General features: G+C 40.7%; 1 protein-coding gene across 1 annotated transcript in view; it reads right to left on the bottom strand.

Annotated features, from left to right (window-relative positions):
* LOC138259982 (rho GTPase-activating protein 6-like) overlaps nucleotides 1-22,253 on the bottom strand; it is a 560,497-nt gene that overhangs the window by 410,411 nt on the left and 127,833 nt on the right. Inside the window, exon 2 of the mRNA XM_069208018.1 lies at nucleotides 6,179-6,335. Within this exon, the coding sequence (XP_069064119.1) occupies nucleotides 6,179-6,335 (157 nt within the window). The remainder of the gene's footprint in view (nucleotides 1-6,178; nucleotides 6,336-22,253) is intronic.

The following is a 22,253-nucleotide window of genomic DNA, read 5'->3' as shown; positions in this document are numbered from 1 at the left end:
TATGTTTCCCCTCCACCCCCTCCACTTTGCTCCCCTGCCCCTTGTTTCTCCTCCTCACCACCAACTTCATGTTGCCTTCTGCACCCCATCCTCCATGTGGCTTTTACCCACCTCTACCCTCCCATGTCGCCCATTGCTTCTTCTCTCCACCTCGTGCTGCCTTTTGCCACCGGCACCCTCTATGTTGCATACCACCCACACTTCGAAAAAACACTTGGATTGGTAAATAAGAAGAAACAAAGTATACTTTTTTCCTATTTACCCATGCTGCCCTGCATTATAGATGCAGGCAGCATGACTAAAATCCATTGAGAGAGTCAAAAGGTCTCAGAGACAGACCTATTGGCTTTGCCAATGTTTGTTTATTCCTCTGTTCTCCTTTGACTATCTTTCTCCTACTCCTCCTCCTTTCTGCATTTTCTACCTTTCTTCTGGTCTGATAATCAACAAGCATTTGATTTGCAAATGGTCTCGCGTTTGCTTGAACTCGAGCAATTAGCATTGTAAACTCCTAACCGGACTTTTCTTGCTACATAAATTGAAAATGAAAATAAAACAGTTTTACAAAAGTAACTGGACTTTTCTTGCCATATAAACTGAAAAGTAAAAGTTACACATAAGAGGGCTGACGACCACCATCAGTGCAAAGCAGACACACAAACGGAAATAACATTTCACTCATAGTGAAACCTATTGGCAAAAGTCCAATTATCTACATAATCGGCAAAAGTGCAATTAACTATGTAACAGGGTCGATGTCATGCAAAGCGCTTGACTTCTACCAAGCGAGATCGCGCTGTGAAAAAAGAGAAAAAGTAGTCCACAAACCGGACAGAAACAGCAAGACTTTTTCTCTTTTTTCACAGCCTCGTATGTTTTGAGTACTTGGTCGCTGCGCTCGAGGAGAACTAACCACCGGAACATGACATATGCATACCTTCCACTGATGAAAACAAGCAGATTTTAAAAGGCAAGCCCATGAACCAATGAAAGATATTGACGTGACATGGGTGTGGTTTGAAGCCCAAAGAGAGATAACAACACGTAACGAAGCGCTTTGCGCTAGCCCGTAAAAATGAATCCTGATGCCAACTAACAAGAGGCACGCTTTAAGCACAGCACATAATTATATCAAAGCATTATTGGTTTGGTCTGTTGTTGTAAATTTTACTTCACAGCACAAATAATTCCCGATTCCAACATAAAATAATCTAAAACACATTAATCCTACTAATTCCAGCTTTTTTAAAAATATATCTTTTTTTAATGAGATTCTTTTCATGCATAGCTTGTCAAACCAGAGACTACTCTTGGCTGATTTACTGACTGAATTTCATAAAGTTCAGATAATGAAATGTATCCTTCGTCAAGAAAACATCCGCAACAGAGTAGCACAATCTACATTTCCGTTCCACGATTGAGAGCATACACCTGGTTACTCTACATGCATGCCAACAGACCAGATTCAGCCTGAAGAACCCCATATTCTGAAGCCAAAATGTATTCATAATTTTGCCTCTGCTTTCATATATGTCAATGAGAGGTACACTTTTTACGCGATTGTTGTCAAAATCTGCCACTTCTCTGTTCTAAAATATTAGCATGTATGGCTTCAACTCGCAAGTATTGGTATTCATCCAGTTCCTACCTGTATAAAAGGGTGAAGTGAAAGCATGCATAATTTCTCTTAAGACCGCGATTGCCCATACTTCCAAACAATTTGCAATTTATATGACACACCAGTGATATTCTCTGGGTCCAGTTCCGTGCATAAAACGTATGTGTATTTTCTAACTAAAGTGATATATCCCAGATCAGAAATCATACTTGCCAAGCCTACTATTTTAGGCAATAGGCTATGATTTTTTTAAACTATTTCTACTATCTGCCGATTTTGCAACACATCCCCACAAATTTTTGATGTCCACTGTCAGGCTGTGATTTTATCAGATAACATTGTTTTCAAAGAATGGATGTGTTGTAAACTGCGTTCAGCTGCTAAGACAGGCCTTTGGTTAAAGCAGTTTTGGACAGAAAGAAAGGAAAGGATCGTTAGAAGATAAACGGAGAGGCAACAATTGAATGTTTTAGGTGGAGGTCATGCAGGGTTTTAGGAACAGATAGACTTTAGAGATAGCATGCACTCAAAGGATGCAATCCTGAAGAAAGAACCGTCAATATCTGCATCTGAAATAGTACAGTAATTGCTATTTTTGATAGGCCATAGAACTAGGCAATCTGCTGCTAGGCTAGTGCTATATCACCACTCACGCAAGGACAGCTGATCAGCTCAGGGGTTGGAAGTGTGAAGTACTGGCTGGATCCATATTTAGGGAAATATTGAGAGCTTTAGGCTCATCTTGAATAAAGAGTAACGTCATGATCAACCAACATTAGACAACATACAGGAGAAATTATAAAAACATCAAAAAGCATATTCTGTAAGAGCTGGAGCAGATTTCTCCTGATGTTTACACTTAAAGTTTGCCTCACAGCATTAACTACCAAAGGAATTATGGAAGGCGCACCTTCTTCAATAAAACAGATCAGGCCTGAATGATTCTAATGGGGCATTTCCTGACCTACAATCAGCAGTTTCCCCATACAAGTCAGAATAGGCATTTTCCCCTGCACTGTACCACAGATTCAGGTGCAAAAGCAAATAAGCTGAACTCATTCTCATTCCAAAGTTTGTGTCACACCCTGCATTGAAAAGATCACCTTTACCAAACACAGGAGATTGTCTCCATGAGCCTTGACTCATTGACTGCTTTCAATTATATTAAAACCAACTAAATATATATACTTTGGAAAGGTATGCTCCAAGAACTATAAAAATAATTGTTTGGACAGAAAAGTCCCTTGCATGGTGATGGGCATGTACCCCTGCCCTGAGTGCCCAAGCTGCAACGTTGTCTGTATTCCTGGCGCTGATTTTTATTGTCATGTGTGAACACGGACCAGGCCGGTGCGCCATTACATAGGCCTGTCTCAGGGATTGCGGTTTTGTTCGACCCAGAGGGAGGGGTGCCCAAAACACTGCCCTCGTAGTGGTGAAAGGCTACTACCTTTGCCAAGAGTTACGTAGCATGAGCAGCATATTGTGTAGTGATCAGTAGACGTGAACAGGCCTTCTTATCTGTGTCACTGCAGTGAGGCCTTCAGGCTCACTCATGTAAACTTCCGCTGTTGTGTGCTTAACTCGCACTTCGCATACATTAGTTTAGTATGTAATGCTGCACTTTGCATGTATATTGAATGCACATGCTGGGTGTAGGTGTGCCTGTGAGTGGTACACAGCATGGTAGGTTCTGGACTCATTTTGGAGACCCAAGGCTGACTGAATGAGCATGAGGATGTAGGGGAATCCCCAAAGACAGTTTTGTGGTTTGCTGCTTTCCTGTGAGCTGGGTGAGACACGCTTTGGAGGAAGGAAAGCCAGGCTCCCCAGCACACTTCAAAGGATGCTCTTTGATTCAGAGAGCGGTCACTGGAAGGTTGCCTAGGCACATAACATGAAGGAAATAGGGCTGATAAGAGAACCATAAAGATTATGTGGTAACCTTTTTATACACATATCACTGTGGTTGAATTCCAGGTGTGAATCTCTAGTCCTTCCCATCCCCTATGTGTGGGACTATAAGATTTGTAGTCACTCCTGCTGTGACAAACTGCTTTCTGGAGGAAGAACAGGGCAGAGGAGAGGGCATTTCAAAAGGAAGCAGAGTCCCAATAAAACTTTAAAGACGCAGACCCTAATTCACATTTAGTGCCTGGAAATAAACTTTAAGAAGGGGAGTTTGATACATCCAAAAGTGTCAACTGTCTAGCAGCCAGATGGGCTGTGTGAGAAGGAGAAGCACTTTAAGACTTTTGCCTTTGAGTAGAGCTGGGGGCTGCGTTCTGCCATTCTCCCAACAGGGTGAGGGGACATCACCCAGATACAAGCAGGACTACCTGCCCCTGCAGCATGTAGCACCAGCTTCTACCTGCTTGCCAAATCCTGCAAGGAAGAGGAGACCTGGAAGGAGCGAGGTCCAGTGGGGATCCTGGTGAGTGGATCGCTTTTTTAAGGTGTGAGGACAATAGCTGTTGCACCTATTGGGGTGTTGCTCATGTGCAGATTTAAGCCAGTGACCCCCTTTATGCCATAGTAGGACTGCCATGAAGTGAGCTCTGAACTTTGCTGCACCATTCGGGTTGGAGCCAATTCGGAGGTTTGAGTCAGTGGTTGCGTAAGGCAGAGGGGTCCATCGAGAAGATTGCCATGCTGATTGGGCCATCACCTGTGTGACATGTGAGTCGGCAACCCTGTTTGCCAGAGGTGACCCTGTGAAGACTGCCATGTCAATCAGTCCACTGCCTGTGTATGGTATGAGTTGGTGACTCCGTACGTCAGAGGGGGTCACTGTGAAGAGGAACCTGCTGCTGTGCTGATCGGCTATCACCCAAGTGAAAAACAGGTGCGGTGACCCCATTAGCCTGCAGGGGTCACAGAAGGTAAGGAGCGCAGCCTGGAAGATGCAATTTTTGTGTTGAGAAACCATCATGGTGATGCATGCAGGTCCAAGCCCCGAATGGTAACCAGGAACTTCCAACAATTCCCCATGCGTAAGGGGAAGACCAAATGGAAACTTACTGTTGCATCGAAGGTGCTCCAACACCGACACCCAGCTGTAGCCCCTGCAGTGCAACGTGTGTGGTACTCACTTGTCACTCTCTGAGTGGAGTTCTGACACAATCTTACATAGAGATGTATCTAAATCATTTCAAAGTGGTGAGCAACAGAACATCATTACACAAACAAATTAAAGCCTTAGGTTGAATCATCAAGAAACAAAAATCCCCATTTAAGTACCAGATGCTGAATCCATAATGGGCATCAGATTAGAAACTGAGTAATATGTATTTAATAACGTTTTCTTGAACCCATCACCGTAAAATATCAGAGCACTTTAGAAACCAATATACTGTTAATATATACAAAAAATATATATTTATGTATTCTATACAATTATTTACTGTACCATTGTTGTTGTTAGAACATTCAATAAAACACATTTCTCAATAAGTGTGAGCCAACTAAGCATACACTTTAAAACCATAAAAAAACATAACATCATAAAACATGCAGTCTGAATATGAGTTCACAGAAGTGAAGTGATAGTACTTAAGGAACAGATACGTTATTCCAACATTTAAATGACAGTACTTTAAAATGTTCCCCTTCAAGTGGTAGCTAGCTATTTAATATCTTGAAAATTACATGAGCAAATAATGTGCATTTCTTTAATACCAAAGACATATTTACTTCCAACACCAAGTAAGGAGGTCACACTACATGAACAGCGTTTTTATTGACTCACTCTTTTACACAAAAGAGGCGAAGTATTCAAACTTTCGGGTCCCCAAGATAAGTCATGCCACAGAACCAATAATTGCCTTCAAGATACATGAGCGGGATTGGAAAGTCCTAACTACATAGCTTTTTCAAAGTACAGCTTGGGCATTAACGATTGAATCATTATTGCAATTCAGCAGAGCCTAAATAGCTAATCCTTTCGCAGTACATTGGCAACTATTTTATCTTAGTACTTCGCTTATTTTTTTATCTTAAAAAGACCGGGTCCAGGTTAAAGAAAAATGATGTGGCTAAGATAGCCAAAATAGCTGCTACTCAATAGAAGCCATAGATAACTGGAGGGGGGTATCATTTTTCCCACCATAACATGGATTTCAACTTCACTGTATTGAAATGTAAAAAGTAAGGTAAAAACTTAATAATTTGTTTTTGAGATATTGGTGGACAGGTCCATGCTTTGCATTAATACTCATGCCATGTCACATATTAACTTCCTGCGAAGTAATACCGACAGCATTTGACTTGTTCTTTTTAGTGTGAAATAGAAATCATCAAAATAGTATGGAAATGAGAGATGATGGTCTACTCGGTGGAAAGCAATTAAGGTTCGCTTCTATCATGGAAAGGTATTAGCGAGCAAACCACAAGAGGTGAGGCCTGCTTCAGGCCTGAATACTTTCTACATATTTGTAATAAACGTCCCATATGGAGGCAGAGCAACACTACATGCCAGCCTAGTCTAAGCTCACCTCATGTCATAGTGCACTAGGAAGCATCTAGGTCTGGGACTTGGTATCCACATCCACTGCTTCTTACCTTTGGGGATGCTAATATCACAGTTTAGGTTCTTCCCCTGCAGCCGGTAGTATGCAACTTCCTGCAGTCGTGCTCGCTCAAGCTCAGAAAGACTTTGCAGGGGCGCTGGTTGCAGTCTGACGTTCTGCCCAAACATTGTTGCCCAGATGAAGTTGCCCTGCAGGAGAGAGAAATAAAACAGAGCCACATGTTATGAAGAGTGCTTTGACAGAGAAACTCAGGCTGAAAGTTTACTCTATAACCTCTGAGAAATGTCCGTGGTATTCATTATTAAAATACCCACACTGAACTGTTCAACTGAATCTATCACAAAAAGATGGTGTACAAGTATGCATTTCGGAGTCAGACCCCATAAGAAATAGAAAGTTGGTAGCTTCTATGTTAATCTAACAAAGTTAATCGAATTCTCGTTCCAGTGCACTTTTTCACATTCGAGTAAAGCTCTTAATAATTATAGGGCTGACTTACAGGTCACTAGTTAGCCAAGGCACCAGTTCTGCCATCCCCGTGACAACTCAGTCATATTTAAGCTTCCTCAATGAAGAGATTTTGGCAAACGTGCTCCAGCTGACACAGCAGGAGCACTTTTGGCTTAAATTTTCATTGAAATTGCTGTCTGATGTCCTGGCTGTTAATTCTTACATTTTTCAGAAACATTTCTCGAAAGGGAAATTGTCTTTGAAACATGTAAAATCAATGTCCTTGATACGGAGGGAGTTGTCTCCAGCCACAGGGTTTGGGTGGGGTGGTGGTTATATCACTGGTTGCGTTTCCCTGCCAGGGGCAGTAATGTTGTGGCTGACAATCCCAGGCAAGGAAGAACACGCCATGGGCTGGACTAGGACCAGCCGCCATGGGGAGTAGTGGGGTGCAAGTGTGAAGCACCGCTGCTTTTGTTACTCGGGGTCGATATTGCAGCACCGCTGCGAAATTGTCCCCCAGCAACAAAACCGGCCCCCATAACTGCAAAACCGGTCCCCAACCATCAAGCCTCCAAGGAAAACGCGTAATGCCTGCTACGGCCAGTCCGGCCCTGAATACACCCTAGGCACGACTCTAAACAGCAAGACACCAGACATCAAGGAGGTGGCAGCTCTGCATCAGGTGCTTCAGTGTAAGGTATTTCTGAGGGTGGAGTTGGGAAGAGGCAATACCATCGAAAACAACGTTGTTCATCACCTCTCAATGAAGTAAATAAGGTGTAAATAAGCCGAGAGTTTGTGAGGAAGGACTTCTGCCAATTTTCTTCAGACATCTTTTTATCAGCCACCTCGACATGAAGCCCTATCACTAGATACACATCAAGGTGAATCTAATTGTTATGATTACAATGGAAACCACATAAATAGCAACCTTTGTGTACCCTCTGCCCTCAAAGTACAGTTTTTAGGAACAGTATGGAGCTACTTATTGGAGATGTGTGAAGAAATACACCTCACCACAATTCATTTTCAAAGATACACAGAGAAATGATTTACCTGCTGAGTGAGAAAGGAACTATACTGCCCTGGAGAGGAAAGTCAGTGCATATTGGCTTCCTCATTTTTGGGTAACTAGTTTACTAACATATCAGAATAGAAAATTGCATGCAATTTATTTACTGTAATTCTCCTTATCAAATTAGCAGGCCCACTTATATTTTAAAATCCAAAGCCAGATTATTTAGTGCATCATTAACTATTTGTGACATCTGCCAAAAATTTCACCCATAAAAATGTGAAGATTTCTGCAAAATGATGAGGCTTTTAGCTTAAATGAATGCAACTTAAATGTTCCGAAGAACACGGTCTATGGAATATAATTGTTTTTTCAGGTACTTTGTAATGGTTTTACATATAGTTGATGGTAAGCGCATGCACTCCAGTAAATGTCAGGGGTATAAGAACAAAGTGAAAGGAAAGATATGAGGGTGAGCAAGAGTAGCTAGGTGGTGGAATGATTAGACTAAGATCACATGGGGGACTGAATTGGGTAACGACTAGTAAATAAACAGTGAGAAGCTTTGCGAGGTGGTGACGCTGGTCACATGGTACCTTAGAGGTCACACAGCTACTCGGGAAATGGAAAACTGATGGAGATTGGTAGACCTTGAATAGGACAAAGCCAGAGGTGAGGTGACTGCACTGTAGAGGACAGCACATGTTTTGTAGATGATACCAGTGGCCGGAGGAGTAAAGAGAAATTATTAAGTGTCCGTGTTATCCTGTGGAATTTCAAAGCCCATTATTACGGTAGCACCCTGCTGACAGCAATCTCCACAGAAGTTTAAACTAAGAATTGGGAGCACTGCAGGGGGTCATTCCCACTCAATGATATGGGGCAGGAACATCCTCCCTGGTGGTTCTGAAGTCTACTTTCAGACGGAGGCTTCATTCGCCTTCTTCACTGTTTGCAACTTACACCCGTTTGTTGTACTCAGGCAGTGAACAGATGAGGCTAACACTCGGGTAGTAATTTCCCAATTGTTTTGATGGCAAAACAATGAGCAAGGCCCTATACTTTTTAATTTATCACAGATATGGTGGAAGGAATTGTTCGCTCATTTTAAAGAAAATACTTTGTTTCACTGCAGATGCAGAGTTACTAGTCCCACAATGGTGAACGCTAAAAGGGCATCCTCCAGTCTCCTTTCTTCTTCATATTAACATATTCGTTATCTTCATTATCACTAGGGAAGTAGCACGCAACTTGAAATACAGTAAAGCAGTCATATCTCAAAAGAATATAAGAAAATATTTTTTCTATCATTCACTTATTTGCAAAATACTTTATTTCCTTGTTTTCTGCCTCCATTACAGTTCATATCTTTTCTGGTCACTTGACCAGAAAATAGTTTGAGATGTCATTACCATCTGGAAGCTCATGATCAGTTTAGACATGTTATCTGGGGTCAAAACTGCAAACAGCAGTTACCGACACCCTCAGATGATTTTGCCTTTTAGATTACGAGACATCGCAGTGTTTTGATGGTCAGTGTAAACTTCTTTTTATTTTTACCCACGTAAGTGGGTGCTGTGTATAGAACTGGGTGCCTAAGCATAAACAGTTGTTGTACCCAAGCAGTACGTATGTTTTTAATAAATAATATTAAATGTGTTTGTTGATTGGTAGAGAGGGCAGAGCTCCAGCCAAGGGTGGCTTATTGCATTGTTATTAAGAGCTGTGTTAATTGAGTATACTAATTACTTTTAAATTATTTAAAAAGAACCCCCTTTCAAATTGAACTAGCGATATCTTAGTGATGGTATTCTGGGGTCTGAGAAAGAGCCTACAGAGCTTTTTTATTCCTTATGATATAAAGGGGTTGAGTGCCTTCCAGTGAGTTAGAACATTTACCTGAGACCACCTGAACCTGCATAATTATGTAGCTTCCTAAATGGCACTGTGCCAGAAACTTTGGAATCATCTCGAAAAATTACTGAAGAACCATTTTATATCTGAGGTTCTGTACGCAGCCATCAAGCCTTACAATATTGGTTTCTTCATATTTTTCTGTGGAGTTCGTTTTTGCCTTAATTGTTCAGCCTCGACTCGTATTCTTCATTTAGTTTTATTATATTTTATTTTTTTACGTAAACTTGATTTGAGCATTCTTTACATGTCTTGCTGTATTGCTGCATTGTTTGGTTTATAAGGATAACACGTAAATGTGCTCACCCTGTAGCTTTTGCTTGCTGCTCAGACCAAACCACGCAAAGAACACCAACATAGCACTTGCTAGAATCAAATTAACTGAGCGGAGTCTATTGTTTGGGTCCTGTGGGAGCATAGCCACAGCTTTTACCTAGAATATGGCCTCACTCTGCCAGAGCAATCAAGGCAAATTTCCTAAAGTGATGCACAAATATCTTTCAGTACAGGATGGACACTGTGAATGGATTTGCTCCACGGTGCTTTGTTAAATATGAGATGAAGTACCCTCTACTGTACGTGAAGATGATAGTGCACCTCACAGAAGAGCTCTGTAAACATATAGAGGCATGAGACAGAATGCTGTTTTCCTTTATAAGGTTATAGAACTCTGAGGTAACTTGCAATATCTTTATAATGTAGGCAGAGGACTTTTTATTCCTTATAATACATGGTCACACTATAACCCTTCCCACAAACCACTTCTAACCTTATTGTAGTACTTTTTCATATGAAAGAGATAGATGTTTGTAAAAACGAAGACTAAATAAATCTTTAGTGCAAAAGTAAAAACAAAAGAAAGCAGTTAGATATTTGTTGCAAAAAGATTTTGGTATCAGTTTAGGACACAGTAGAGTTTTTTTTTTTAAATGCTGCACCTCAGAATGCATAGGAACATGTTGAGAGATTCTATTTTTCTTATAAGTATCTAAAGTGTGGAAAGAATTACATGTTGCCATACATTTCTCCTTTCTACTTACCACTATTCATTTAGAAAAACAGAGCAGAAGAAGCTTTTTAAGGTGCAGCTTTGATTATGCCTGCATGATCTGCCGTTCCCCTAGGCTGTTGGGTCTGGCAGCAAGCATTGTGATGTCAGAACTCAACTGTAAGTTGATATTACAGTGGAGCTGCTATGGCATTTGTTTATTGCAGGTGACTAGGGACATCACAAGCGTTAATTTGCAAAATAATGAGAGTTGGTGCCCAAAGAGCTGCTCAGAGGTCCAGGGCCAGCTCTATTAAAAGTCAACATGCTGAATACCAAGGCTGCATATTCCTGAATATACCTCATGCACCTTTATTCCACTGCTAGACACTCCGGCCCCTTTATCTCTCTCTTGCAGGTTACTGCTTCTCCCTTGGTAATGGGGTTTCTTTCTTTCTCTTCCTCATTTCCCATGTGGGTGTTTTCCCACTCTTGCTCTGGGAAATGTCTGATGAAGAAAAATAAGTGCTGGTCTGCAAAAAGTAGTGACAGTGGCCCCCACCGGCAAACACCAGCTCAAATTAAGCACTGGACATCACAAGTCTACAATAATGAAATTAGGGACAGCTTTTTATACAGGGATTGGAGCCTCTCGTGTATTTTAAGCTGATAAAGTAGTACTCCAAAGTTGATTGCTGTAGAAACATTTGTTAAATTCGGAATACCAATTTGCTAAAAGCACAGTATTGTGACTAGATTCAAGTGTGTGAAAATGTACAAGCACATTGTCACCATGCATGCATTTGCAGTATGGTGCAAATGCTTGAGTGATTGTGCAGACTCTTGTGTTACTGACTACAAATAGTTAAGGAAGTACAAGGTATAAAAATCCTCACCCAAAAATTGCAGTGAACAGAATGTACCAAATACTGCAAAAGGATGTGATTACTACTACACAATGTATTATAACCGAAGCACCACATACTTTATCTCTCAATATTTCTGCAACTGTGCTTAACTTCTGAACATACACAGTAAATAATTATGGTCTTTCACACCAGTCTCTCCCATATCAGTGCGGGATGAAGTCATGAGCCCATTTTATAGTATGAAACACCAAAATAAAATGGCTTATCTGCGACTTAAAATTGTCGCGACGATTTAAAAAACATCTTTACAAAGTGTTACTATTATAGAATTGCAATATGGTAAAAAGACATGGCTCTAGCATTCTAATGAATTTACAAATAGTTTTAAAATGTGTCAAAAGTATATATTGCATTTAAGAAACGATTCTCGATTCACACGCACAACCTTTATTTGTTCCCTAATGATCCAAAGCGTGTAAAAAGTGATATGACTCTGACTTTTTAAAACTTGCATTAGTACTCTTGCCAGCTGTCTATAAGAGCCCCAGATATCTGTGTGGAAAGATTCAAGATAATTCCTTTATGTTTGCCAAAGTAGATTCCTATACAAAATCAGCATCAGTTTCAGACAATTGTCTAGGAAACTTTGTTCAGTCAAGCATTCTCCTTAATATATTGTGGAAATAAATCTAATATGCAGTGCTTAATGTTTCTTAGCATTGTAAGCAAACCATAATTCTTAAGGCATTGATTATGAAGGTATTCTTTGGAGTGTGATACATTCATAATATTTATGTGAAGCAAAGAAATAGCACTGCAGATGCAAAACACTTCAAAGATGTTGTTTTCTTACACTCTGAAAACTCTCCAACCCTAATCACAACCATAAGTAGTCTTTGTTTTCAATAATATATGGCATCTAAACCATCATATTCAACTCAAAACCCCATAGGAATGCTGTAGTATGTTAAACATCTGGGCCCAGATCACACATATTTTTGATTGATTTCATGTCCTGGGTAGGATGTTATGGCAGTGCTTACACCTTTTTCCACTGTATTATGACAGTAGATTTCTGTTTGTGGAGCTTCTTTCTGTTGGGACGTTTTTCTTTTGTTTTTTTGTTTTGTGCTGTTATGTTTTTTGGTGTCTTAATGGATGTGATTTTGCATAGTTGCATAATTGTGTAGTTGCATTCTGTTTTGACTGCTTTGTTGTGTCCTGATAGATACTATGTTGTTACGTTGCATTGTGTAAGTTATTGAGTTTTATTCTACTGTTTACTTTCGATATTTCAACACAAATTCTGTTAAATTCACAGCCAAAGTCAATGCATTGCTTTAAAGTTCCATTCACAAACTTCCAACTTACCACTGCCTAAGATGGATAAATAAAGATGCTCCTGCTCCTCAGCTATTTGGGACACTTGTCAGCCCATTCAGAGGCACATGTCATATCTTCATACTTTTAGTGACGACTTTACCTGGTATGACCCATCTTGTCAGAATCATTCCCTCACTTTTCGAGCTCTAATCATATTAAAAGTTAACTATGCCTGCATCCTCGTTGGTTGACCTTCAAATAAATTACCCTTGCAATACTGAACGCTGTCCATCATGCAACAAGAATGATCTTAATGACTTCCAATTATGAATGTCATGAGCATTCTTGCATGTGAATTTTACCCAGAGAAGAGTCCTATGTCTAAAGAAAACTGTACTATACTTGAAAACATGAGTGAAAAGCAGACCATCGTTATATCTAAATCATGAGCACTACATTGTTTTACAGGTATCTGCCTAATGCATTTTGAACTCTGAGTATCAAAATGAAGGGTCAGGTCCTTAAGCCAAAAGTGAACAATGAGCATCAATGCAAATAATGTGTAAACCCAAGACTACTGCTTTATTCATCTGTGCTCACCTGCAGATGTGGCATCTAGTACCGGAGACAACATTCTAAGCGTGTCATCAGCAATTGTTTTTCACACCGATAATAAAACTTTCATCATTTGTGCAATGTGCGCTTCGTTCTAGGCATTGGTGTTATTGTTTTAACTCTTAGCACAGCCTTGTTTTTAAAATGCTGAGTAAAAATGATACTATAACTAAAAAGTTGTCGCCTGTGCCATGACTCCCAAGAGCACTGAATATAACTGAAAATTGACTGTAAAGGTGCTTCATCCAAGGTGGAAACTCTTGGCAGTTGTCGGCCACTACATCCTAAACACTGGACCTTGTAACTCGAGTGTTGGACTGTCTCAGTAAAAAAAGATTTTTTTTTTTTTACCAACTTCTGAAATTAAAGTCTGCTAATTCATAGAGGTATCACATACGGTCATATAATCACCTTAAATAGCTTAGATGCAATTGGTTCACGTATTTCTTTCCCTAAAAGTCTTACAACATTTTAGACCAAATAATGCTCACATTGTGTTGCATCTGACAACACAATAAACCCAACAACTTTTCTTTCAATCTTGTTTCAGTTATTCACGTACCTACAGTCCCAAAACCAGCATCCTGATTTACTCATGGCTGATTCAGCAGTAAGCGAAGTCAGTTTCTGCTTAAGTAAGGAACATAAAGCTCCTTCAAAGACTGCAGAAGTCAGAGGCTGGTGAAGTAAGTAGTTTGTGTTAGCTGGTGCTCAACTACTCATGCCTGACTTACAAGTCGCTAAAAATAGACATTCCGCTTTTAGAGCTGAACACTGTTTAATGCTTGTGTATAAAACATTAAAGAGAATACATTCTCTCTACTGTACATTAATGTGAACTCTACATGCTTCACGGTCACTGCACTTTAACTACCTCGAGGAGCTGAACTCTGGTTTATTTTCATGCAATTGTATTAGTTATAGCTGAAAATCTGATTAAAAGTCAAATAAAGAGGCGTGTTTGATACTAAAAACACGTCAAAATTAGAATTAAATCTTGACAGTGATGATTCACATTACCTTTTCATTTGGACTCGACTAAAAGCTGGTACTTTGCTAATTTAGCAAACAGCCCACCAACAAAGACATATGGCTTTATTTTCAGGTTTTCATGAGTGATGAACAGAAAAGCCATGATTTTGGGGGACGTTTTTCTTCATGTTAATCTTCAAAATGGAATAGGCATGACAGAGCTTACAGTTTGTTGGCTGATGCCATATGCGGTTGGCTAAAGCATTGCCCCTAAGTCTTGAAAGAAACATAGGCAATGGTTAATCTGATCAGATGGGTGAGAGTGGGCCCCAATTACACTCATTTCTGGGAATGGCATTTAACCTGCTAGCCCCTCGCGTGGACCCGGACCCATTGGTCAGTTCACAATACAAATGAAAAACTGTCAGGTCTCAGATTTTGTGTGCTGCATCGTTTGCCTGGTGGACTATCAACATCTGCCCAGGCATCTGTATATGCGGTGTGGTTGGCTTTACCCATTCATGGTTTGGACTGGTACGCACCCGTGTGATACAGTTTAACTGCCCAGGTGCTAGTCATGTCTATGCGAGTTCCCTGCCAGGCACTCACTCAGCATCAACCATGTTAGCCTGCCACCTGTCCTGGAGTCAATAACCACACGGCGCAATGAGTCACAGCCTGCATCATCGGAGCAACTCCGACACCGTTGGAGTCAGAAAGCCTCCTCACCACCTGCCTCTGCCCTGCCACACCCAGAAAGCGTTAGTCTAGTGGGGTGGCCTAAGAGGGTGTCAACGGTCCAGGTCCCCATTGGAAGGAAGTCCTGCTCCATTTAAAGTAATGTTGCCACAGTTACCAAAGATGAACCAAATTGTCATGTTCTCTTTATATATTGCCTATGTTGTAATAAAATAGGAAACAATATTAATTTATAATAACTATATGCAAGTGGAGGTTTTTTAATAGATTATGGCGGTCATTCTGAACCTGGCGGTCAAAGACCGCCAGGGCGGAGGACCGCGGGAGCACCGCCGACAGGCCGGCGGTGCTCCAATGGGGATTCCGACCGCGGCGGTAAAGCCGCGGTCGGACCGGCAACACTGGCGGGCTCCCGCCAGTGTACCGCCGCCCCATTGAATCCTCCAAGGCGGCGCAGCTTGCTGCGCCGCCGAGGGGATTCCGACCCCCCCTACCGCCATCCAGATCCCGGCGGTCTGACCGCCGGGATCTGGATGGCGGTAGGGGGGGTCGCGGGGCCCCTGGGGGCCCCTGCAGTGCCCATGCCACTGGCATGGGCATTGCAGGGGCCCCCGTAAGAGGGCCCCTAAATGTATTTCACTGTCTGCTGCGCAGACAGTGAAATACGCGACGGGTGCAACTGCACCCGTCGCACAGCTTCCACTCCGCCGGCTCGATTCCGAGCCGGCTTCATCGTGGAAGCCTCTTTCCCGCTGGGCTGGCGGGCGGCCTGAAGGCGACCGCCCGCCAGCCCAGCGGGAAAGTCAGAATTACCGCCGCGGTCTTTCGACCGCGGAACGGTAACCTGACGGCGGGACTTTGGCGGGCGGCCTCCGCCGCCCGCCAAGGTCAGAATGAGGGCCTATGTGTTCAATGGAATTACTTAAATGTGCTCCCAAAGTGGTAGGTCTTGGAAAATGATGAATAGTGAAGTAGAGCTATTTACTTGGATGACACAATTTGGTCAGGTGCTTATTGTTTATTATTGTTTAATTTTTGTTATATCAGCAAATTGTGCTAATTATCTGGTGAATACAGTAAATCTATAATTTTCTAGAAAGGCTGCTGCCACAGAATCACATATATTTTCAGGCCCTCACCAATATTAATTGTTTTTATAAATTATTTTTTCATGAAAGTTAAACTTAAAAAGTCTAATTGCAATCAGTGTCCAATGTTAACTGTACGTCGAAGAAAGGTGCTTTTTATGGGCGAGCGCAAATCGCACCGTCCATTCTGTAATCTCTCTTTGGGCTTCAAACAACACCCATGTCACGTCAATCATTTACATTGGTTCGTGGGCTTGCCTTTTAAAATCTGCTTGCTTTCATTTGTGAAAGGCATGCACACATCATGCCTTTTCCGGTGTTTAGCCCATCCACATAGCACCGGTAAAATACTAGAAACATACGAGGCTCGATGTTTTCAGCCTGGGGTCTGGACTACTTTGTCTGTTTATTTTCCATGTAGCGCGATCGCGCTGCATTTTACACAGTGCGATTGTGCTGCGTTTTTTTGCTTTACAACGCTAATAGCTTTAACTAGAGCAAATGCAAGACCCGTTGCATTGAAAATGCTTGTTTACACTAGTTGCCCTGAAATAAACATGTTATTTAAAAATACAGGTAACGTTTAATGTGGTCCTATTATGCCATCTAATAGTTCTGCTGAGATGTATAAACCCCTCGGTGTGCTCCCAAATTGGTTGCTCACGGAAAATTATGAATAGTGAAGTAGACCTATTTGCCCTGGATCACACAATTTAGTCAGGTGTAAGAAGCCCTGATTTTATCCCAGATTTCCACATGACACATTGCTCAATTCAGCCAGTTTAGGGCTCTTCTTGTTTCAAGTTAACACCAAATGACAATGATTTGTGTTTGATCATTGGATGAATTTGTATTAGTACAGAGTATTCTAATAAATACAACTATCACACAAATCAAATTGACACTATGCACACATGCAGTATATATATATATGTGTGTGTGTGTCTGTGTGCATAATATATGAATATTGTGTTTTTATTGCTTAAAATGCAGTGGTATGCTATGAAAGGCAAATATTTGAAATCTGTGAAATACAGATTTCATCATTATAAGTGAAGCCCCCAAGCCACTCTACAGAGCTTTATCACTGTCTGCACTACCAGGATTATGTAGCATAGTAGACTACATTATTTAGCCGATATCCAAATTATGGGGAATATTCCTGGCAGTATGATTTTCATTCATTTTAGCTACCAATAACATTCATTGTGCTATCAGCAAGTTGTGCTAATTATGTGGGGAATACAGTAAATCCATAAATACCTGGTAAGGCTGCAGCCACAGAATCACGTATATTTTCTGGCCCTCACCATTATCCATTGTTTTATAAATAATTTATTCATGAAAGGTAAATTTAAAAAGTCTAATTGCAATCAGTGTCCATTGTTAACTGTACATCGAAGAAAAGTGCTTTTTTACACTAGCTACTTCGAAACAAACATGTTATTTGAAACTACAGGTAACGTGTAATGTGGTCCTATGATGCCATCTCTTAGTTCTGCTGATATGTATAAACCCCTCTGCCTACATTCAAATATATATGCACTGAAACAAACCAAAGGTTACAGGCACGTTATAGTTAGGTCCTGAATTTCCTCGCACAAAACCATAGAAATTCAGCAGTTATAATTATTGTTAACTCAAGTAACTATAACTTGCGCCCTAAGGTAACTATAACTCGTGTCCCCACCATGCACAGTTTTCTCATTACTAATTGTTTTGCAAATGTTGCAGTAATAATATCAGTGATGCCGTAGACGTTGTCATTAATGATGTAATATGTAGAGTAATTTGCTGTGCATGGCGCAGGTGCAAGTTATAGATACCTTAGGGTGTGAGTTATAGTTACTTGAGTTAACAATAACTAATGAATTACTATGGTTTCCTGTGAGGAAATTCAGAACCTAACTATAATGTCCCTGCAACCTTTGTTTATTTGAGTGAATTTATATGTTTTTTAGCACACATAGATGTAAATATAAACAGCTTTGGCCATGCATGGCAGAGGTTGACCACAAGGCCCTGCCTATAGCCAGGCACGTTGAATCAAAATCCCTACCTCTGGTCCTCTGTGTCAACTCTAAAATCAAAATGATTGCATCACTAGCATTCTTCAATTAATCACACCCAAAAAGGGGAAATATTTGTCGCTATTGTGCCGGTCTATTAGATGGTGACCATCTTGGTGTTCCCACTAATATCATGTCATCATGTCTGATTTATCACACAAAATGTGAATTATCTAAATCTGAAGTTTTGAGGCAAATGGGCAAATGTAGCATGACTTCAATGGTTACAAATTCCATAATGCATCCCACTGCTCTCATCAGACTTTCTAAGGAAGAAAAAAAATAACAATAAAAATAAGTATAAAAAAGAAATAAAGAAATACAAAATAATATAACTTAACTCAAAAAGACCCAAGTGGGTACATTCATTTTGCCTTTCACTACGGCAGATCTAGAGACCCTCCCTACATTATTTGTGTATACAAACATAGTCTATCACTTATCAAAATTGTAACATTCGTAAATCACAATTCAACAAACAATATAATCTTCTTGAGCATCTTCAAGCAGTAGTATATCTGTTATTCCATCTCTAAAACATATGGAGTCCTAACCAACATAGTAATATGACTCCATCATGTTTGCCTACTAAAGAACCATGGTATTGAAATGGGGAATACAAACAAAACATAGAATGAATGCATCTGATCCAAAATTCTAGAAAATGGCCCCTACTTGAACATTTGAGGATGGATTTATTAGTTAGATGCAGGCAGATTGGCTACCTACCCTACTCCCCTAAATGTGATTTTAGCTCTTCACCCCTGTTCAGATCCCTCTGTATTTTGGTTTGCAGGTTAATTATATACCTTGACTCCAACCTTCTTAATTTTAAAACACAATCCTCTCCCATTTCCTTGGGAGTAGTCGGTCGAGGCAAAAATATCAGAGAAGGCCCCTATTACTGTTGTGAAACAACTCAAAGTGTCTTGGAACAGGGTAAGTAGGATCTTTGTTTGTTATGTCTTGCATGTGTTATAAAATGCATTTCTCAGTGGGATGTACAGTGCTCCTAATATATTGTTTGCTGCATGAGCACACCAGATAGTAGACTGTATAATCAGAATTACAATTCATCATAATTCCCATCTTAACCTATTTTGTCTGACCTGGTTTATGATATTCACCAATGCTGTAGCTAAGTTTACAAGTTTTACATTTAGTGCATGGGAATAAACCTACTGGCCTATTTCTATTACATTTCATACTCTGAGTACTGAAATGACTGTGTAATAAAAGGTCTTTCAATGAAGTACTTTGTCTATATATCTCACTGGTGGGTGGGTGACATATTAAATCAGGACCCATGATATTATCTGTCTGCAGAATATGCCAGTCTCTGCGAAGAATTTGATATATTTCTGGTGAATGCTCTGAAAAGTCAGTTATCAGATTCAGTTCTGGTGTCTTATCTCCCTGCTGCTGATCAATTAAAAGATCTTCTCTGTCGATCTGTTGCACTCTACTTTCTAACGCTTGTAAAATACCTGGTGGATACCCATGTGACAGCTTTATAATATCTTTGGTCGCCAAATCATACTCAGTCCTCCTAGTGTTATTCCTTGTTGCTCGAAGAACCTCCCCAAAGGGGATGCTCCACTTCAACCTCTTAGGATGATTCCTCGAAGAAGCTGTTGTGGATGAACTTTTTTTTGGGAAAGTTATTAGCAAACCAAGAAAATGCTCTTTCTATGGAAAAGGAGACCTAAGTATAACTTATAAATTCCTAGTGGCGACCACCATTATATGTATATATACATATATATATATATATATTTACAAAGTTTCTACAGAAACAAACTCAGTGTGGGATCCAAGACCTCTTTGTTTTGCTACCTAATTAACTGCAGTAATTGAGGTGTTGAGTCTCTCCTAAATTCTTTCTGTTTGTCAAGTGAGCCATTAGTAAAATTACCACATCATCTCCTGCCTTCCCTTACATTTCACTTTATATTTTTAAAAAGAACCATTCTCATGCAGAATGACACACTAAAAATGTAATTCAGGGCTCAACACCTCAATGCCCATAACTTAATAACGAACCACAGTATATTCCTCTGGAGGGGTAAACCAGTCATTAACTGAATCCCCCAACATTGGCAAGTGTTTATTTCAAGTTTATTACTAATTTGCTCAATTTATTTGGTCATTTATGTGTTTTGACATATAATGCACATTTGGGTTTAATGTGCAATGCACCTCTTCACATACCCACGCTTCTACCTTCTCCTTAAACAAAACTCTGAAATTATTGGAATATTTCATGTGTGGCCATAAGAATACCATTTCAGAGCTTTAGAACTTTTAGCAAATTTACTTCAGGATTCAGCTTTCAAATGCAGTATTTTACCCATTTGTTTCTTTCAACAAATTCTGGGAAGAAAAACTTCCTCTCAACCACAACTCTTTCTTTCACAAAAGGTGATTTTGCTTGCATGCTCATTTGCAAAACTTCAATTTTGAGCAATGTACACGCAGACGGCAGGAGGAAACAGTTTTGGAACTGGGAGGAGCCAGAACGAGAATAGGCAGTGCACCTGAGGAAAGTGGGTGATGCCAGTGGGGGAGAGCAGCCTCCTAAGAAAAATTTTGAGCAGAGTTATGAAACACGATGTGAATACATGTATGCTGGTTGGTAAAGACACCACACAGTCGATCCAAAATATCAAACTCCATCCTAATGCATTTTCATCATCACATGAAATACATTGTGCAGCATGGGGATAAACTGGAACGTTGGTGAGTCCATTAAAGCCTTTGTTATGTTTGGCTCACAGAGTGTTCAAGTGCACACTGGTGGTAAAGTCTCTAACAGAATAGAATTTCCACTTCTGGGAAAGACGGAGCCATCAGAGAAATGTGGCTATCTAGGGCATGCCTAATCCCATAGCTTGGGGTTTGCACTCTAAATTCATTTCACACAGAAGAAACAGCTCCCTCTGTAGGTGATTAAATCAAGCACTCTCAAAGTACCATTCTTCTCTCAATAGATAGGACATCAATTGCATCTGTGAAGAGGGCATGGCATCTTCGAGCTGTCTCCAACAAAAGCCAAAATCGTAGGAAGTGCAGTCATTTCATGGGAGGTGTCTCTTTCAGTTGCTACAGGTTCCTCATTGTAGGAGGCTGGCTCTCAGTATAATGTACAAAAACACTGCACATTGTGAAGAGTGCAGAGTCCTAGACATCCCAACTTGGTACAGAGGCAAAAATAGACCACCTAATGCTCTATTTTTGTGGTAGCTCGGTTGAGCAGTTAGGCTAATCCTGGAGATGTGCTAAGCATTTGTTGTACTTATATTATCAATAAATGTGGACATACACTCTGAAGAATACCTTGAGACCAATTTACAAAAATACTTCAGATTTGTATAAAAATTTTAAGACCAAGGTAATTGAAATCTTAAAGTATTTTTGTGCGTAATTGCGCACCATAGAAATCAATAGGAGAAAACTTTAAAATTGAATATAAAATCAGGCAATGCTCTCACAAGTGTCACCTATTGCTTTTTTATGTTGTGCTTTAAGGTATCCTGTGGGCCAGCTGGAGAAGTTAGGGCAGCTCCTGGTTTGGGCAGGAGCAGCGTCTGAAGTTCTTGGAGATAGTGCACAACAGAAAAGAGGATCGCTTGGAAACACACTGCACAGATGGACTTAAAGGTAAGTTCGGTGGGTCCCCTGGAAGGGTCGGGGTCACAAGGGGTTAGGGACCACTAGAGTACAGCTGGTTCTGCAATGCAGGGGCCATGGAGGGCCGGGTGAGGAGCAGATAAGTCAGCCAAGGGTCGTGCATCAATGAGCATTTGGAGCCAGATGTAGGTCACTTTGATGGTGGATTGCAGGTCAGCAGGGCCACTCTGGAGGGTGGTTCTTGAGTGTCCCTAAGTCCCTTGACTGGTGCTTGCTTTTGGTCCTAGGAGAGTCCAGAGTGGACTCTTCTTCTGGGTGTCAAACATTGAGGGTCCAGGACACCGGGCTATAGTACGTCTTCTGTGTCTGGTTCATTGGTCAGCAGGCGGCCAGTGAACTGGACTTCACTGGTTTCTTGCCTGCGGACTGTAGGGAGAAATGCCTTCATTCAGAGGGAGGTTATTGGCGATC

Source organism: Pleurodeles waltl, chromosome 2_1 (genome assembly GCF_031143425.1).
Source record: "Pleurodeles waltl isolate 20211129_DDA chromosome 2_1, aPleWal1.hap1.20221129, whole genome shotgun sequence".
NCBI classification, from domain to species: domain Eukaryota; kingdom Metazoa; phylum Chordata; class Amphibia; order Caudata; family Salamandridae; genus Pleurodeles; species Pleurodeles waltl.
Note: the sequence above shows the minus strand (reverse complement) of the source record. Positions and strands in the feature narration are given on the sequence as shown.